The sequence below is a fragment of the Vombatus ursinus genome, unplaced genomic scaffold, assembly GCF_900497805.2.
Source record: "Vombatus ursinus unplaced genomic scaffold, bare-nosed wombat genome assembly UNPS02014935.1, whole genome shotgun sequence".
Lineage (NCBI taxonomy): Eukaryota > Metazoa > Chordata > Mammalia > Diprotodontia > Vombatidae > Vombatus > Vombatus ursinus.
This window is the reverse complement of record NW_020954713.1, coordinates 2501606-2515055: the sequence shown is the minus strand read 5'-3', so window position 1 is coordinate 2515055 and position 13450 is coordinate 2501606. Positions and strand designations below refer to the sequence as shown.

General features: G+C 46.3%; 1 protein-coding gene across 10 annotated transcripts in view; it reads right to left on the bottom strand.

Moving 5' to 3' along the window:
• Positions 1–376: 376 nt before the first annotated feature.
• ARHGEF18 (Rho/Rac guanine nucleotide exchange factor 18) overlaps positions 377–13450 on the bottom strand; it is a 111866-nt gene continuing 98792 nt past the window's right edge. For all 10 annotated transcript variants that reach the window (XM_027844082.1, XM_027844083.1, XM_027844086.1 and 7 more), the window contains 8 exons: positions 12843–12986; positions 11977–12101; positions 10902–10958; positions 8562–8609; positions 7901–8368; positions 6415–6739; positions 4828–4950; positions 377–4716 (listed from right to left, as the gene is read on the bottom strand). In XM_027844082.1, coding sequence (XP_027699883.1) covers positions 4553–4716; positions 4828–4950; positions 6415–6739; positions 7901–8368; positions 8562–8609; positions 10902–10958; positions 11977–12101; positions 12843–12986 — 1454 coding nt within the window. In that variant the 3' untranslated portion in view covers positions 377–4552. The remainder of the gene's footprint in view (positions 4717–4827; positions 4951–6414; positions 6740–7900; positions 8369–8561; positions 8610–10901; positions 10959–11976; positions 12102–12842; positions 12987–13450) is intronic.

Sequence of the window (13450 nt, the reverse complement as noted above, 5' to 3'; positions counted from 1 at the left end):
AAAGCTTTCTGTTAATTAATAAAGAGAAATTAATTAAATCAATTAAAGAGAAAAATTAAGTTGAAAACCAACCAAAAAAAATAAAAGAAGCTAAGGATGAGCTCAAGGCCCAAGGTGCAACATTTAAGCTTTGTCATTTACGTTAAGATATCCTCCCAAAGGAAAACTTCTTGTTGTCACTAACCACAAACGCATCCCATCCCCCACCATTCATGGAGGCCGGTGGGGAGGGAGAGGAGGGCTCATGCGGCAGCGCACGGCACCCTGTGACTGTGCAGTCACAGCTCTGTGCTCAGCTGAGACATCACAGGACCGACTACCCCTTAGCAAAGCCCATCTTTCAGAGCAGCACGAAACTGATGTTCAGACACATGGCTTGTTTTAGTAATTTTTTTTATTGCTAGAAATCAGTACTCGGTTTCCAAGACTGTTCTGAAATCGTGCAGTCAAGAGCCAGCACAATCATTGTAAAAACAGAAACAAAAACAAAACAACAAACCAGGAGGTGAACTAAGATCACAGTACAATTAACGAAGTGCACGAGTCAACAGAGATATTAACATGTACTTAACCATCAATTTTACAAATAAAATTAGATACCAACAAGAAGTGATGGGGATACTACTGGCAGGGGAATAACTATTTACAACCTTGCCATTCTAGCAGAACTGAGGAACCTCCCCAACCCCAGGGAAGAAGACAGTCGGTCCTCTCCTACAGTGAGTGGTTGGCTTGAAATTCCCTGAACTTCCTATCATGATGATTCATGAGATCCCTAGATCACAAAGTCACTGGACTGGACCTAAGACTAAACAGCATCAAACCCTATCACAGCTCAGTAAAGAACTATTACGTGAGCACAGCAACAGAATTATGGACAAGAAGTTTTCCTTCCAAGATCAAACAAATTCAAAGTCAACTTTTCTAAAGTGCTCCAATACTTCAATACAAAAATATAAAACACTGATTATAAACATGGCACACATGAAATTTAATGTGTGGTACATACATTTCAAAGGGCAATGTGGAAAGAGTTTTTGAAACGGTAAAAACCACAACTTTTCTCTCTCAGAACTTCACTTGCTGAGTGGGACCGGCAACCATAACAGGAATCGAAATGAATGATATCTCATGATTGTACAACCCCTTCTTCAAGAAGGAGAGGATGGGGATAGGGGTGGGGGAGAAAGAAGAGATTGGGTAGAGACACGATCCCAAGTGTTAGGAATTCATTTCTGGGCAGACGGCAAAGCAATGTTCCAAGGTTTCTCTTACTAGAGTGAAGGTAAGAAGGAAGATGGTTTCTGCTTTCGGTCCCTTCTGCAAATTGATGTGGAAAAGGTTTTAGCAAAATCAGGCACACTTGTTTGCCCTGACCTCCCAGGTTTAACTCGGGTTTGCTCTAGGAACATCTCATAACACAATGCAGCACTCTGGTAGACACAGCAAAAAACACAAGAGCCATCAATCTTTATGGGGGGAAAGCATGGCCACAGAACAATTGGGAACATGTGGAAAAGGAAAAAAGAAAGGTCTTTCCAGGGCTGTGGTGAAAGGCACTCTCCAGGGTACGGTGCAGGATTCTCTAGGAAAGACAAGCCATCTCAAGACTGGCGCCTTTTCTTCTGACCAAGAGCTCAGGCTCACCTTTCTCCAGGGGCATTGTACAACATCAGTAGCAGAATCCCAACAGCCTCAAAAAGGACATGATCTGAATCTAAACTTGCAGGTTGCTGCTCCCAAGATCACAAAAAGAAAGCCAACTGGCTGTGCCCCAACTGTGGTGAACAGGCAAAGGACCCACGCACACTCAGGGCTAGGACCTGGAGAGGCCAGACCAGGCTGCACTAAAAGGAGTCCCATGCTGGCTCTTTACAAAGGCTCCCTCTTCGCTGACCGTTGATCTCGCCTGCCTGGCTTTGCAACGACAACTTTCAAATCTGATTTTGACTCAAAGGAACTGAAAGATTTCTTCCAGGCTCCATTAACAAATACATTTTGGAACCCCTATGTATGTGTTTGGAGTGATTTCCCTGTGAGCGTCTGCTAATAATAAGGAAACAGAAGACTCTCAGGGCCCTTCATCAGGCGCCCAAGCGGCCCCCAGACCTCACGGACACACCTCTTCACTTGCTACAAAGCACAGTCCCTCCTCAGATGAATCAAGCCCCTGCGATCAGGCCTAAAACTTTTATTGTGGGTTGACGATTCCAATGAAGAACTCAGGATCCTTCCCTGGGTATGATGGGTAACAGGCCAAACCCTCCAATCAGCCCAGCAAGTCCCACATCACTACCTTCCGAGCACAAGTCTGAAAGTCTAGGGTTTGGGCCAAAGCTGGAACACGATTGTGGATGGAAGCAGAGAGAAATAATGTCTAGCCACCTCCCTAGTATTATGATTTTGAGGCTATTTTTTCCCCAAGTGTCCAACAGAACCAGAGGCAAACAGTTTCATTTCTGTGACACTGCTGTGTGACAGATTTAGAGTCAGAGAGCCTGGGTTCAAATGTAGATTCTGCTACTTACTCCCAGTGCTGGCCTCAGTTTCCTCATTGGTGATAGTATTAGGCTAGATGACTTCCCTGCTTACTTCCAGTTCTAAAACTATGAAACTACCTTCATACAGAGAGGAGAAAAGAGGGGGACACTTGACACCAACAAAATTTTACTGTAAATCAGTTTTTCCAACAGAATCTGTTTTGTGCTCACCACTAATCCTGTTTTTTTTCTGGCATCTGACTACTGATGATTCTTTCTACAGGAAACGTCAAATAATTTGCCATCTTCTAATTACTGGATAGATATGAGAGATATGTACTTCATTCCAGATTTATTGGTTACATGCAACTCTAACTGAACCAATAGACTTGGCTCCTTAATCACTGAAAATCAGCACAAAATGTTTCTTCGATTACCACCACTCCGTTCAACAGTTACTAAACACGCAATATCTATGAGAATATTCTAAGACGAATACTTTTTAAAAAAATGTGTTTGTCCCCATTTCAGGAACCGGCTTGGTCACTTCCTGAGGCCGATCAGCCCAATGTAGAAAGGACACACTCTGCTTTTCGGGGCGATGGGGGAGAGTGGGGTACACAAAGGAGAACAGGCTGCTGTCATTGAGCAGCTTCCTGGCCTGCGAGCATGGCGTTTTCCCAGACTGCTCTGTGAAGATGGTATGACCTCACTTGAAGGCTCTGTGCGACCCTCCGGCCTGCAGCTTCTGTACATCCACGTACAACGCTTAAGCCTGGCTGCCTCAGGCAAACCCCAAGAGAACTCATCTGCTTAGAGAAACACGTTGACCCTGGGGTGGGTCTGTGACAATCAGAGGAGCTGCGAGCCCCCACAAGGCTTGGGCCTAAACATGGAGCCATGCACCGAGCTGCCATAAGTACACACTGCAGCCTGAATGGTCAAGTTCACTTTCTTCACCATATCAATTTCAGAATGAGGAGGTTTCAAAGTAATAACCCAACAGTTTGCCAATGAAAACTCCATTTCATTACGTGGGCCCACATTCCCTTCATTCTTGATATGTTGCTGCCTCCCAGCCAGCTGCTGATTGGTGAAGACACCAGCACCTCAGAATCCTGCCCTTGTGATAAGAAAGGCCCCCGCTAGTAGGGCATCCACTGTAACAATCCAGAAGACAATAACCTATTGCACTCTCAATTTTGCTAAATTGTTTTAGATTTAGCATCTTCATCAATGATCAGGAAAATATCCCAATCTCAGGTTCACTATGAACCAACATGATTTGCTTTGGGAATCTGTACCACATCCAGCAAAGCCTCAGAAGTGGAGACGAGCTTAAGGCGCCTTTTCTGAAGACAGACAGTACTGGCTGCTGCCAACCTGGGACAGTGAAAAAGGCGGGTTGCTAGGATCACCTCCCCCAGAACGGATACATTCCCTAAATTGGCCTGTGGGGCCTTGAAACCAAGTTAATAGTTTTAAGGCCCCAATATACTCCCACACTCTAGGTCCACCCTTCCAGCTCATGCATAGGGCAGAGAATCCCAGGACCCTAGGATGGCTGGTTTGCTGGCTTGTCACCTAACTGCTTTCTGAAACTGCAACCACTGGCCACAGCTCTGTAAAAACAGATTGAAAATAGATTTTTCTCTTACCCACATGGGGTCCTATCACTTAGAACAGTTCCTTAGTTCATTTATGGTTCAACTTCCAATTAAAACTTTTTCTAAAAAAGAGATTTAAAACTTAACCAAGAATCATTGTAAATTCACCAAAAAGAGCACGTTATGGTGGATGGAACATATCCATAGATTTGGAATTGATATGCCTAGGCGATGTTCAAGTCCATAGTGGTTATGCCTGAAAAAGAGAAAAGCGAGTGCCAACGCTGTCACAATGAGCCCTCTGGAGCTCCCAGGTGAACACTGAAAACCTGGCTTCATCTGAAGCAGATGTCCCTGTGGAGATGACAGGAGACGCCAGCCGGCACTGGGTCTCTGCTGCTCTGGAGTCTCCATGGAGATCCCCTCTGAGAGGATGGCCTTGGGCGCACCCTAGACTATAGCAGTTTAGAAAAAGATCACATCTTCCTTGTTGGTGTCGTCTTCAGAGGGGAGTTGTGTGGGTAGGTGGGCTGGGGGGGAGAGGATGGGAGTGCTATTTGGCCTGAACATATTTCCTGGGCTGAGAGGAGAGCTCTCTGAGGGTGGAATGTCCGCTGGGAAAAATGACTCTGAAAAACACAAGATCCAGGTGATCCCAAGTCAACAGTCACATCTCATTCTAGAAGATTCCCCACAAAACATCCATTAGCCCCTCAGCCCCTCCCTGCCCAAGGCCTTACCCTGATGTACGATAACATTCTGGCTTGCCAGAACAGGACTCGGGGACTGGCGGGTTTTTATAGTGTTTTCTTCTTTGCCCATAAACTTGTTGAGCATCAGTTGCTGTTTTAGGTCAAAGGAGGCTGAAAAAAAGGAGAGGGATTTCCAACGACTGTCCTTGAGTCCTTGAGATTGTCTCCACCCCCCCCCCCCCCCGCTCCCCAAGTCTAGGGATCTATGAAGGGCTGCCAGTCTCTAGATAGGAACCCTTTAGATGACAATGGGAAACAGTGAGGGTTTTCATTTCTTCCCCCTCTGCTGACACACAAGCAGACAGGAGAGATGTGTCGGCCTTTCACCATGGACATTGTCATACGCCCCTGGGCAAGGCCAAGAGGCACCTACCATCTCAGAAGCCTCTGAATCTAAGTCTCCACCTCAAATTCACATGAAGACAGAGAATAACATACACAGAGCCCCTGGTCCATCGCCAATCACTGAAGAGTTTTGTGTCAGAACAAGCACAGGAGGTTGTTTTAGACTTCATACACCTGATCCACAGGGGGTGGAACCCCTGCCCTCTCTTTTTCACAAACAGCAGTAACTGTTTGCTAACAATCTACCTTACGAAAATCTCAAACAAGGAGACAAAAGCCTTAGGAACTGGGCAGTGTGATGCCCAAACAAGGCGAGGAGAGCCAGGCTCCCTCCTCATTGGGTCTTATCTCTCAGCTCCTGCATCACAAGCTAAAGAGCTACCTGGCTTCTGCCTCTCATCGGAAGCTCCCCCTGCTCTGCTCTCTTTTTTCTGGAAGCAGTCTTCCGTTCTGTGTCATAACTACAGCCAGGTCTGTTTTGGGGAGCCATGCAGCTGCCCAACCACAAACCACACCCCAGCAGCCGAGAGGCGTCACTCTCTCTGTGGGCCACGGTGCCAGGCTCCCCAAGACCACACATCTGGAGCACGGCTAAAAAGGATTTTTAAGAAGATGTTTTCAGAAAGTGGCCAGCTTTGTGGCTTTACTGTTGTCTCTCACTGGCAGAGATCACAGCCTTGAATTGTCTTCTCAGTAGCAAATACAGCTTGTGCTTCTGTTTTTGCAACTGTGAAAGTCCTTTAGTGCTGGCTTCCAACCCAGCCTCCACCCCCAAAGACTCAGGGTAGCTCATTTGAGGCGTCCCTACTCTGGCAATCCCTCCACCTCCTTTCTAGTGACCGAGATAGAGAAAAAAGACGTCTCTAAATAGGTGACTTCAGGAGGGTCACCGGGTTCAATAGGTTCTGCTTTCTTTTCAAAGAATGAGTGTTTCAATTTATTACCGATCAAGATTCCCGGTGAATTGTATCTATCAATAGCAATGACTTTAAACCCCTTAAAGCCCTGCTATTTCCCTGCCCAGTGGTGACTGGCTTCTCCTCTGCCCCAGCAAAGTGGCCCATGTGCCTTGTACCAGGACTGTCAGGTCTGCTGTGGGAAGAGGGCACTGGGCATTAGTCATCAGCTGGGGTTACCAATGGAGGAACCCAACCCAGCCCAAGGCTGCCTGGATTGTCCAAAGGGCTCTCAGAGCACCCAAGGAGAGGGGGTACCGGCGGAAACACTAACTGGAGCTGTCGGACCGCTGGGAAGCTTTGCTTTTCCCTCCTTTCTCCTTGCTCCCTTTGGTGAGCACGGCCAGCTTGGTGGGGATCTGCTGCTGGACAGCAGCCTGCTTCTGGATCTGGTTGGTGGCGCTCAGGAGCTGAATCGGCACGTCGCTCTTCACCAGGCGGCCCTCTGCCGTTGTGCTGTCGCGACGAGCCACTTCTGGACGCTCCGAGTAATCAGAGCCGGACGATAGGGTGCTGGTCCTCCCTAAGGACTTGGTCAGCTGCACAGCCCCTTCGAGGCCTTCACCATTGAAACTAGAGGAGGTGCTCAGGGCATGGCCCTAGAAGAGAAAACCATGTTCAGCTCTGACTCCCTTTGATCCAGCAGGGCCAGCCCTGCTCCATCCCCCCGCATTTCCTCCAGCACTTTTCTGTTTAAGCACATCAGGAAACCCTGCCTCAAGGCAGAGCCCATGGTTCCCTGATAATGGGCAGGGACCAGGACTTGTATCCTTCAGTATCTAGACACTCAAATATTTTGGACAACTGAGTAACTGGGGTTTTTCAGGGCATTCAGGTTATACTCTGGTTCACTTCAATAATTGTTTTATTCTAATAAAATTCAAGACTGCGATTCATTTTCCAACTCCCTTAACACTTAGGACTTCTTTCCTGAGCCATTTTCAATCATGAAATCACACTGATTCTGCAGCTAGAAGGGACCTTATCAAATGAATCCCTTCACCAACATCTCAGCCAAACGACAAAATTCTAGAACACACTGATTTGATGGTTAATGTACATCTAGAAAAGCAAAGTGTGTACAAAGAAGCAGTCTGGCAGATCCCTATCAAGCCTGCTCTGCTCATGGAAAGGAAGAAAGGTGGGCAACCTCATTTCCTGGCATTTGTGTGGTTCCACTTAGAGCAGACCAAAGCTTACTTCCTTCTTTTCCATGGTTACTAAACTGATAAAGCAAGGGAATGTTGCAGCTGCAGTCTGACTTCACATTTATCAAAGCAAATGACGACACAAGTAGATGGATTCAGAAATGGTTGAATGGCCAGGCCCAAGGAGTCTGCTGGAAGCTGGTTTCCAGTGGTGCAGCCCAAAGCTATGTGCTATTTAACATTTTTATCGACTTGAATAGAATCACATCAGATACGCATAGGACAAAAAGCTGGGAGGACTGGCTAAGCCACTGGAAGACAGGGCAAGGATTAAAAAACTACCCTCACCAAAATCTCACAGTGAGTCTCAGCCCTGAAGGTGCACAATCAGCCTTTTTAAAATCTACATACAGGACCTGGCAGCTTTGAATTTCCCAATAGGGTTAGTTTTAATTACATCCCCCTATCAAACTAGTTCCACTGCCAAAGCCACAAAGCTCTGGTTCTGATCAGAAGGAAAATTCAGTTTGCAGCCAGAGGCTAAGACGAAGAACTCCCTCCCTCCCAGGTCTTTTCAAAGCCAAGCCCTCCAAAAGAACACGGTCGCCTCACCTCTGCCCCTTCGGGAGGGAAGGGGCCAGGCACAGTGCTCTGCTTCTTCCATTTTTTCAGAAGCTCGATCCGCTCCTTTTCCTTCTCCACAGCTCGCTGGGACTCTCGGAGCCTCTCCAGGTCATGCTGGTAGGCCTCCCGCTGCCGGTCCAGCTCCTCTTTGTCCTGGGTCAGCCGCTCTCTGAGCTGCCGGGACTCATTCTCGCGCTCCCGCAGCCGGGCCTCCGTGTGTTCCAGTTCTTTCTGCTGCCGGCTGCGCTCTCGCTCCCAGCGCTGCTGTTCCTGCTTAAGTTGGTTCTGGAGTTTCTGTACGTTGGCCAGCTCTTCTCTCTGCTTCTCAAAGTTCCGCTGTTTCTCCTGTTCTAACAGGAAGTTTCCACGTGTTGACTGCAGTCTGTATTGTTTTTCTCGGTCCAGGATCATGGCCCTCTGCATTTCAATGCAGCTATCCTGCTGAGCGACCACTGCCTGAAAGACCAAGCACAAACCACGGTCAGGGAGCATCAGGACTGGGGGGGGGGGGGGGGAGGTGTCTCTGTTCAACAGGGCACAGTTTCTGTCACCATTACATTAAAATATTACTTAAAATTATGTCCTCTCTTGGACTACAAGTTATATAAAAACAAGTGATTAATTTATTTTCCAAATATCTGTGTTTTACCTGAAGGTTGAGAAGCAACTGGGATAAAGTCTGTATTCTCTGTACAAGCTGAGAAGAAAAAGGAAAGAAAGGTTTTTAGAAGAAAACGTCACTGGCTTGAATCTGTATTTAGGTGGGGGAGTAGAAACAACAATAAACATTTATCAAGTACCTACTGTGTACACAGCATTGTGCTAGGTAGCTCCTTATGGAGCTAAGAGTCTAGCAGAAAAGAACTGGAAATTGAGGGGATGCCCATCAACTGGGGAATGGCTGCACAAGTTGTGATATATGAGTGTAAAAGCATACTATTGTGCTATAAGAAATGATGTGCAGGCGGACTTCAGAAAAACCAGGAAAGACTTGGGTGGACTGATGCTGAGTGAAGTGAGTAGAACCAGGAGAACATCATACATGGTACAGCCACATTGCGCAATGACTAATATTGACAGACTTAGCTCTTCTCAGCAATGCAAGGATCTCGAAAGGCCTCATGATGGAAAATGCTATCCATGTCCAGAGAAAGAACTATGAAGTTTGAATACAGAACGAAGCATACTATTTGCTACTTTTTTTCTTCCGTTGTGCTTTGTTTCCTCTTTCTGGTGGTTCCTCCTATTGGTTCTAATTCTTCCTTACAACATCACTGATGTGAGAATATGTTTAATAGGAATGTACATGTACAGCCTATATCAGATTGTGCGCTGTCTTGGGGTGAGAGGTGGGGAGGGATGGGGAGAAAATTTAAAACTCAAAAGCTTATGGAAAGAGTCTAGCAGACGGATGAGACATCCACTGCCCCATTACAGTCTAAGTGCCTGTGGTGATATGGTGAGGCCATTACTGACCAAAGGAATCAGGGAAGGTGCATGAAAGATGTGGCAGCTGACTTGGGCTTTAAAGGAAAAAGGTGTTCAACAGGCGAGAGGAGGAGGGCAAGTATCCTAGGTACAAGAAACTAGAGGCACAGATCTGGGGGAGCACAATGCGTGTTTTCAGACGAGACTCAAGTCCAGTTTCAATGAGAAATAAGAGTGCACGGAAAAAAGTAATACAAACTAAAGCTGGGAAGACAGAATGGTGGGGGCCTTGCCTATTGGGCAGAGGGGCTGGAGCTGAGTGCAGCCAGAGCTAGGAGATCTAGGCCTAAGGAGATGCCCCTGGCATATGGAGCACTGATTGGGGGTGAGGGGGTAGGAAGCGGTGGCTCAGGGGGGTGATAATAAAGACTTGCACTAACTAGGGTGGTGGCAGTGGAATACAGATGAGGGATGATGCAGAATATGCAGTGGCGATGGAACTGGCAAGCCTCTGTAAGTGAGACACAAGAGGCAAAGATGATTACAAAAATGGCAAACTGAATGGAGAGATGTGCCACACAGAAGCAGTGAGAGTAGGAGGAAGAAGCTTAAGGTTGGTTTAGTACACCCTGGTAGAGAAGTCTTAACAAGCAGTTTTTAAACCTCTTTTTTTAAATTAACAAGTATTTATTTTTTCTTTCCCATTCTCCCACCCTACATTTAAAGAGAAAGAAAGAAAGGAAGGAAGGAAGAAAGACCAAAGCCTTGTAATAAACATGAATAGTGAAGCAAGGGGCAGCCTAAGGCGGTGCAGTGGAAAGCCCTCCGGCTCTGGGGTCAGAAAGATTCATTTTCCTGAATTCAAATCCTCAGGTACTTACTAGCTGTGTGACCCTGGGTAAGTCATTTTACACTGACTGCCTTAGTTTCCTCATCTATATAATGAGCTGGAGGAAGAAACGGCAAACCACTCCAGTATCTCTGCCAAGAAAACCCCAAACGGGGTCATGAAGAGTTGGACACGACTGAAACTGCTGAACAACAATGCAGTGAAGCAAAGCAAATCACCCCACTGACTACATCCAAAATGCCCGTCACATTCTGCATCTCTGTGTCAGGGGATGAAATGAGTTCAGAAGAGAGGTCAGGATGAGAAGTAAAGGTACAGAAGTCGTGGGCACAGAGACAGGAGTTAAAAGTCCTGAGATTAAAAAGACTGTTAAAGGAGAGAGTATAAAGATAGAAAAAGAGGGCCAAGCATAGGCTTTTATGTGAATATTCACTTCAACAGCACAGAAATGAAGACCAGGATCCAGGCAAACCCTGACCAAAAAGCAGCCACATAGGAAGCAGTGCTAAAAACTGCAAAAAAGGCAAGGAGGCTATAAAGATGAAAAAACCTTCACTAGATTTGTCAGTGAGGGGGGTGGTGACCTCTGAGACAGCAGCGTCACCAGGCCTGCAGCCTGATCACAAAGGGCTGGGCCCGGCCGTTACAGAAGCACGTGGGTAAGTTCTGGGCTGACTAGAAAGCCAAGAGGACTGCTCCGGAGTACCGTACCTCAGGTTCCATTGTGCCTGGTGACGTGCTGTTCCAATCCACTCGGGTAACCTCGGTCTGAAGGGAAAACCACAGAAGGATACAAATTAGTTTCTATTACATAGAAAATAACATATAATCATATTGTTAATAAAAAGTGTAACATTATATGTAATATGTAATTATATTTAGTATAGCACATATTATTTTATAGTTAATAGTATATGTGATTGCATAGTTAATGATATCACATAATTTTAAGTTTATAATTAAGAAGCACGGGGCAATTGAAAAAGTCCTAGACTGAACTGCTAAGGAAGCTGAGGCTTAGAAAGACCAAGGCCCAAGGTCACACTGGTAGCCAGGCCCCCCAGGCTTCGCAAGCCTTGTCGTCACTGGCTACAAGGTTGGACATTGAGGGAGGGCCCTGAGCAGACTAAATTCTCTCTGCTACCCCATCCTAATTCCTACACTCCAATGGTTCTGAAACTTCCCCCGCCCCACCAATGTGCTTTCTGGACAGTCTGTTCCATAGCTAAGAAGCCTGCTTTCATCTTAAAGTCTTTCCCTGATCACTCTTTCCATCGCTCGCACTCAATGAGGCCGGGCCCCCTTCTGATGACATGGCCATCAACCCTGGCTGCTTTTCCCACTACGGCTGGTACGTTCACTCCCAGCAGGGGGCGCGCTGTTCTGAGTGGGGGAGTTTGCATGCTCTTTGCTCCCCATTTGCATGCGGTTGGCCTCAATTTTATTTTTTAAAATAGATTTTATTTCCCCCCCAATCACATGTTGAAACAATTTTTAGACATTTGTTGGTGTTTTCTTTGGTTTGTTTTTTAAGTTTTCAATTCCAAAGTCTATCCTTCCCTCCCCAGGGACAGTAAGCACTCAGACATAGGTTACACATGCACAATCACATAAAAACATTTCCATACTAGTCATTATGTATAAGAAGACTTAAACAAAAGAAAGTGAAAAATAACATGCTTCAGTCTGTATTCAAAGCATATTAGTTCTTTGGAGGCGGATAGTATGCTTCATCATTATAAACTCAATTTTAAAACACAGAGAATTAGAATGAAGAAAAACATACTGTCTGTGATCCTTCTTCAGAATCTCCTGAAAGGTCACCAAGCTGCGAGTCTGAGCTGGTAAAAGGATTTCTCCGGTCTTTAAACCAGGCATCACTATTGTAGACCTTTTTCTTAAAACTAGCATCTTAAAAACAGACAAAAAAAAAAGTCCTAAGACAGTCTCACTAGAATGTCACATAGACCAAATTTAATTTTGGAACCAGAAAGACTAGCATTTGGAATTAGAAACAAGCTTGCCAATTATCAGAGCAACCTTCAAGTTCCAAAATTGGTGATTAAGCAACATTCTGACACCCAAGCGGGTGGGTTTAGTTCTCAGTTTTGAATTTCCACTGGTTACGTGTACAGGGGGCAGGGCCAGAAGGTTCTGCGACTGAAGACAACAGCATGAAACCAGGAAGAGACCTGTCGAGACTGGCCAAAGAAGGAGAGCGGAGAAGCCAACTGGAGATGGATTTGAGTGTCTTTTTAGAAATAGCTCTAGGGATGTCTACGGAAAAAGTTACAATGAAAGGTCTCTCCAGGTCATTCATGCACGGCAGAGCTCTGTCAGATCTGCAGCGTTTCCAGAGAAGCCAGATAACATCCCGTTCAAAGAACTTGGAGAATACCAAGAGAACAAAGTAGACTAAAAGATGACACTGATGTCGACTGGGCTGTCTGAGTGCACCAAGACCGGAGCGGGAAGCATTACATTCAAGTAAAGATGGGGTCCCTGATGACGTCGCTTGGGAGAGGGGGGAGGGGGGAGGAGGGACAGTATTCACTGGGGGCACTGTTTAAAGATCAAATAGACAGAGCAACTTCATCATTCGAAAAGGCAGAAAAGCTGTCCCTCACTCTCTCAGTGTGTCGGGGTGCTTACTTCTATTTGGATTTGCACTGCTGTCATAGCCTCCAAAGGTCTCTGCTCTCCGGGGTAATGAGGGGTCATCCCCACTGCCGCCATCTTCACCTCGACAGCTGACGCTCCCCAGCTGTTTGTAGATCAGGTTCTGGATATTCTCAACTAGAGAAAGGAAGAGAGAGAGCACAGAATTATTGCAGCCACATAATAAGGCGGTCAGATACTAGGAAAGAAACACAGAACATCACACCACTTTGACACAGGGACTTGAGTTCTGGTTTCTGACGAAACCGTCCTTATTACTGCTGCCATAACAAACAAGACACCAACGTCTAAACAGAAAGTTAAAGATACGATGTGGGCTCTCTAATTTGTTTCCCTTTGAAGATGACCGCTAACTATCACTAAAGTCCACATGCTGAGCCGTGTTTGGAGCAGTGTTGACAGATGCACACTGAATCAAGCAACCTCTCCGGTCCAGCCCTTAAGAGTACACACTGGGGAGGTGGCAGGCCAAGGCTGTGGCCGTGGAAGAGACAAAGCAAAATAGTCCGTAATGAAATCTGATCCAGGGATGTGGCTTCAACACAGTGCCCACCCCCCATAGGTTTGGTCCATCGATGCAA